Here is a 6,275-nt window from a genome sequence, read left to right on the forward strand (position 1 = left end):
TAATAATAATAAAAAAAACCAAAGCTCCATAATTTTTCATTAACTATGGTGTCGCCATCCCCTCCACAAAATCCCAACCCCATAATCGATCAGCTGTTCAAACTACCGTTGTCATATTCCAACCGGAAGCCCCGATTGCTGCTAACACATTTTGCTATCGGGAATACTAAGAATGGAATCACTTTTCAAGCCCAATGACTTGCGGTTGGGTATCCGTAATCCTCACAGATCATCAAAATCATTTTACTCCACCAGAAAGTCAAAACAAGTGATAAGCCGGAAGGTACACATCAAGTAGAGGAATGGGCAAATTAATGATTTTCCTTGTCGTGATGAGACAATAAACATCGCCATACAGTGCCTCCATATGCATGAATATCAGTTGCCACTCAAAAATGCTAATAGCAAGTTCCCGAAAAAAAAAATTGAAGGATATTGTGAAATAATTATCATCTCATGAGTTTCAAGAAAATAATTTTATTACAGTCACTAACAATAAACTATAGAGGACAACACAACATTTTTACAGCATATGACCCAATGAGAACAATAATGTGAGCTTTCCCCCCTTCCTTTCCATGCACTTGTGTTCTCTCAAGCACCTCACATGCCTTTAGTATGTGACGTCCAAGGATACAAAGCCATCTCACGAGCTCGAATCGAGGAAAATCTTCGCTAGAAGCACCATATTGATCATAGATAATAAAAAGATTTGTATAATTTTTAGCTGGTTTTAGTGTAAGTTATAATCCTCCGTATTGATGAAAGCAAAAGGGCTTGGAATCTCTCCATCAAAAAATGGTGAATCCGGGTCCTCCAAGGGTGCCAAGAAATCATTAGGCATGAAATAATCGTCGGACAAGAATGGTTCTGTCCAGAAATTCCCACCAGGGATCTCATATGCCTCCAGGAAAGAAAAATCATCGTCAGAAACGAGGTCCGTGTTTGTTGCCGCCATGTTATCAGTGGTTAAAAAATCACTAGATGATGCTTGGGGAGACGATGCACTTGAGGAGCTTTCAATTATTTGAGCACTATTTGCAGGAATTTGTGTATTGACTTCTGTCTCTCCTGTGTCTTTCTCCTGGCCCTTGTCATCATCTGAGCACGATCGTGTTGCTTCCACTGATTTTTTTCTCAATCGTTTCTTCAGATTTGTGTGCCAATGGTTCTTTATCTCATTGTCAGTTCTTCCAGGTAACTGGGCAGCGATAGCAGACCACCTACATGTGAACCGACATCATAATGTAATTCCATGGGATGTAAGAACGATATATAGTCGTTTTAATAACTAAATTCAACATATTTTTCACTCTATCATTATATTATAATTAAATCTAAATATTATTTATTTAAGAAAGTAATCCATTCTTAATCTTTTATATTACGTCGTATTCTTGTATATATGTTTGTGCATCAATATAAATTAAATATTTTTAATTTTGAACCAGAAAAAATATGATGATAGCTTTGAAAAATGCGGTGTATATAATTTTTAATGTAACGAAAGAAAAATAGATTATAATCTCTTATGAATCCAAGGATGATAATGATGACAAAATAAGCACATGCTTTCACTTAGGGGAGCACAAAAAATAACGTTATTAGTGGTCTAAAATTAAGGAAACTTTAATAAATTGTCCATGGTAATTACCATGTAAAACTCATATATATGAACTTTCATATCATACATTTAAGAAAATTCTGCAAGGAATGGTATGATCGTGATGCATCATCAACTTCTATTTTTTCTTGTCTGTTTGTTTTCATCTATATTTGGTCAAGATCAATGAATCAGTACCTGTTCCCCAGTGTTTCGTGCAAGCTAATGATGATTTCCTCTTCTTCTTTAGTGTAATTCCCTCTCTTGATATTTGGCCTCAAATAATTCAGCCATCTCAATCTGCAACTTTTGCCACACCTTTGTAGACCTTAAATGAAAGCAAATGTGATCAATGGATTAGTTGTCAAGCCAAGTCGAATGCGTCTACGAAAAATATCCTGGCTCTAGCTAGACTTTGCTCCAAATAATAATGAACTGCTCCACAATATTTGAAAAAATTCAAAGAACAATGGAGCTCAAATTGAATTGTATATATATAGATCCTGAATTTCAGGTGACAAATAGATCAATCAGAATATACTTTTTTATAAAAGGTTTTTCTTTTTCTCTATCCTTTTCTTTTTACAGTTTTTGAGCTCTCATTCTTATCAAGTAAGTCCTCAATGAATCAGAAAATGCTGAACAATTTGAGTTTCATTGATTGACATAATGGGAACAAAGCAAAAGGAAAAAAAAAAACAAAAAGAAGAAGAAGAAGAAGAAGAAGAAGAAGAAGACATTTCCACTATATGATGATTAATTTATTCACATACCTGCATACTTGGGAAGTTGTCTCCAATTCCAAGAGCCATATCTAGTAACATAAGCAATTAGCTTCATATCTTCTTCTGGTGTCCAAGCACCCTTCTTTTGTTTAGTTTTATCACAGCAAGGAGTTCTCACCATTCTCACACTCTCACTATCCTTCCCTTACTCTCTTCCTCAGTTATTGTGCCACTCAAATTCTCCAATTTCTTGGCACCACCCATCACTTGTGCTGCTAGCTACTTATACCACACACCCCAAGTTTAGAAAAACAAGCGTGCTTCACATTGATTTTAAAAATTTAAAAATTTTTTATACACCAATTGTTTTTTAATTTCAAAAACGCTTTTGAAAAAATTTAAATTTTTTTTTATTTTTTTCTTTGCTTCAAATTAATTTTTTTTTGTGTTTTTAGATCATTTTAATGCGCTGATTTCAAAAATAATTTTTTAAAAAAAAAAAATTATTTTGATACATTTCTAAGTGAAAATACACTTTAAAAAGCAACTGCAACTACACTTTCTAAAAATGCTTGACACTTTCTGCTAACATTTTTTTTTCCATTAATAATACACATGTAATTATAACAAAAGCTGAAATTGTGTGGGGGAAATCATTCTAACTTTCCTTACAAGACACTGTAAATTGTTATAGTATTTTTCCACATGTTTTTTTTTTGTTATGATTTTTTCAAAATTATTTTTGTCAACTATAAACTTGGACTGCGGTTTGAAATTAAAAATAGTAAAAATTTCATAAAAGGTTCAAGAAAAAAAATAAAAATTATAAAGAATCAGAATCAAATTGAAAACATTAATATATGAAAAAATAAAATGAAAAAAGAAATTGAACGTGCAAAATCTTTCAACATGTTTTTTAACATAAAAATAATTCTTAAATGTAAATTGAAAAACTCATGCACGCATATAATTAAATAAAAAAACCATTATATAAATAAATTTTAAAAAAGGCATTAATGATAAATAAAAAAAATTAGAAAAATAAGATAAAAATATATAAAGATATTTAATATCGCAATATGGGTAAATCTAGTTGTGTTTAATAAATTTGTTTATTAAAATTAATTTTGTAATAGAAATAGACACACACATAAAATTTACTAAATAAAAAAAAAACATATTATGTAAGGCTGCATATATTAAAAATATTATAAAAAATAAATTTTTTATTTTTTAAAATTATATATATATATATATATACTAATCTCTTAAAAATAAACACATCCAATATAATTTTAAAAAACCTGCTATTTAAAAAAGGCTAAATAAATAGAAAAAATAACATATAAGTAAAATACAAACTTAAAAATTATTATTAAAATATATATATATATATAAAAAAACTTTAAATTAAAAATAAAAGAATAAGGTCAGGCGCTGTTAAGCCTGGCAAGTCAGGCTAAGCACCTGACCCATGAATAAAGGGCTCGCGTGAGAACTTGCAACGTCATGCCCATGCACAGGGCCTTTATATTTCTTAAGTTAATGAGGTGGACGGTAAAAAATAAATGACATGTCGAATAGAATCTCTAAAACAGGGTTGTTGGTTTTTTTCGTTTAAAGAAAAACTAATTTTCAATCTATTTTTAACACAAAACACCTTAAAAAACTTGTTAAACCAATCAATAACCTCAAATCTCAAAGAAAAAAAAAATCCAGCCTCAAAATCCAAAAACAAACTGAAGCAAAAAATCTTCTTGAAATCAAATGTGTTTTTTAGCCACTTTCTAGGTTAAAACAAAACAATTAATTTTAACTCTTTTCGTTATATGAAACCATTTTACACAAAAATAAATTGTTTTAGTGGCCAGAATAATCGCAATGATAACTTTCTCTCTCTAGACTATAATCTAGTGATCCCCTCTTTCTCTTTCACTCCAAAAAGATTGAAAATGATGAAAATGAAGTTTGGAACCAAAATAAACATTTCTAAAATTGGGACTGGTCACTTAATAGCTAAAAAGGATGAGGAACTAAAATGTACTTTTCAAATAAATTTGAAAGCCACCACTTATTTTACCCATGTTTTTCACTTTCTAATCCCTTTTTTCAATTCAACCTTCCCTCCAAAAAAATCATATAATTGTGTGCTAATTTGGGCTCAAAAAGCTCAATTGTGCAAAGAAAATGCTCAAGGATCAAATTGAATTTTTTTTTAAAAAAATCATTGTTCAAATCCACAATGATTTGTGAGAGATTAAACAATGTTGATAGCTATACTATTTTTCCTCACATAAATTAGTTTTTGTTAATAATATGTTGTTTTTTCAATGTATAAAATGTAAAAGTAGTAGAAAGTAATATAAAATCATTTCTACAGTCTCACTTAATAATTAAATTTTTTTGGGTTGAAATAAATTTTTTTACATGATATCAAAGTTTTATGATTAAATGATTACAATTCAAATCTCATCATCTCTATTCTAACCAATTAAATTAATAAAATTAACTACAAGGTAATAATAAAATTATGCAAATTTCAAACTCAAAAAATTTTATTTGAAAAAATACATTAAAAATAAAATATAAAATCATTCTTAGAAACTCACCTAACCATTTAAATTTTTATATTCAGTTTTTAGGTTTAACAGGCATTGCTTTGAAAGTGTATATATCTCAAATTTAGAATATTATATATATATCGTTTTTTTTATATGATAAGAATATAATATGTATCTATTAATAATGATTGAGGTTGTTTTCTAAACCCATCAATAAAACTTCGATTATTATATAAAAAAAAAAATGATTGAGGTTATGATTGGTTCCTTAGCTTAAAAAATTAAAATCATGAGAGGATGAATTCTGAAGAAGAAATGCAATATATATCTATTAAATATAATTTTAATTTGAGGTTGAGTTTGACCTTTGTTGGTTGATGGCCGTACATATTGGTGTAACTTGCCAAGTGTTTACGGTTCAGTCCCTAAACTAACTATAAGGAGCATTAAAAAAAAAAAACTCTTTCTCAATTTAAAAAATTAAACCATTATAGAAGGTGACATGAATGGTTTTATATTTAATCATTTAACATAATATATCCTTCTTTTAAATAAATGCTTTTTGAACTTGAAATTTATAACTTCACTATTATTTTATATTTAATTTTTAATATATTTTTTTAAAAAATTCAATCTCATAATTATTTATTCATAATATAATAATAAATTTTTCAATTCAATAACTCAAAAGCTACTAGTGGTTTTATATTAAACTTTTTAACAACCTAAACTCAGATTGGTGTTTTAATTTCATTTGCATTCTTGAGTATAAGTAATCTTTTTGAGAATTACTTTTTTTTTTCCATAAATAAAAAATCAAAATCAACGGCATATTAGGTCGTCTTTTGCTCTCAAAGATTATGAAAATCCAAGATCTCATGTTTTTAAACTCTTGATCATCTTTATTTTTTTAAAAAATAATTGAGTGTACTAATAAAAAAATAATTATTTGTAAAATAATTTTTGAAAAGTTGAATGGTCATTTACAAAAAATAAAAAAAAATCTATATTACAAATGAGATAAAAAAAACAATAAAAAATATTATTCACGTCTAAATATCTTCTTGTTAAAGGATATCATCTCAACCCAAAAGTTTAAGCTGTTAGGTAAGGTTCTAATATATGATTTATATTATTTTTTAACACACCCCCTCAAGTGAAAGCCATTTAGGCTTGAAACTTGCACAGGCTTTGATACCATGATAAAGGATATCATCTTAACCCAAAAGCTTAAGTTGTTAAATAAGATCCCAATATATGTTTTATATTATTCTTTAACATTTCTACGCTACAAATCAGTTCGCTACCAGTTGAAATTAAGTTACATATACTACTGATGTTCATCTCTAAGTATTAATGAACAACGACAGTCAAGTTCTGAGGATT

At 28.3% G+C, this 6,275-nt stretch overlaps 1 protein-coding gene across 1 annotated transcript; it reads right to left on the reverse strand.

The window, feature by feature from the left end:
• Positions 1-431: 431 nt before the first annotated feature.
• On the reverse strand, positions 432-2,574 carry LOC118029548 (transcription factor MYB14). Its single transcript, XM_035033453.2, has 3 exons — positions 2,377-2,574; positions 1,802-1,931; positions 432-1,223 (listed from the first exon to the last, which is right to left on the reverse strand). The coding sequence occupies exons 1-3, from the start codon at positions 2,507-2,509 to the stop codon at positions 734-736; spliced, it is 753 nt and encodes a 250-aa protein (XP_034889344.1). The 5' UTR covers positions 2,510-2,574; the 3' UTR covers positions 432-733.
• Between the last annotated feature and the right edge of the window lie 3,701 nt (positions 2,575-6,275).

Source organism: Populus alba, chromosome 19, assembly GCF_005239225.2.
Source record: "Populus alba chromosome 19, ASM523922v2, whole genome shotgun sequence".
NCBI lineage: Eukaryota > Viridiplantae > Streptophyta > Magnoliopsida > Malpighiales > Salicaceae > Populus > Populus alba.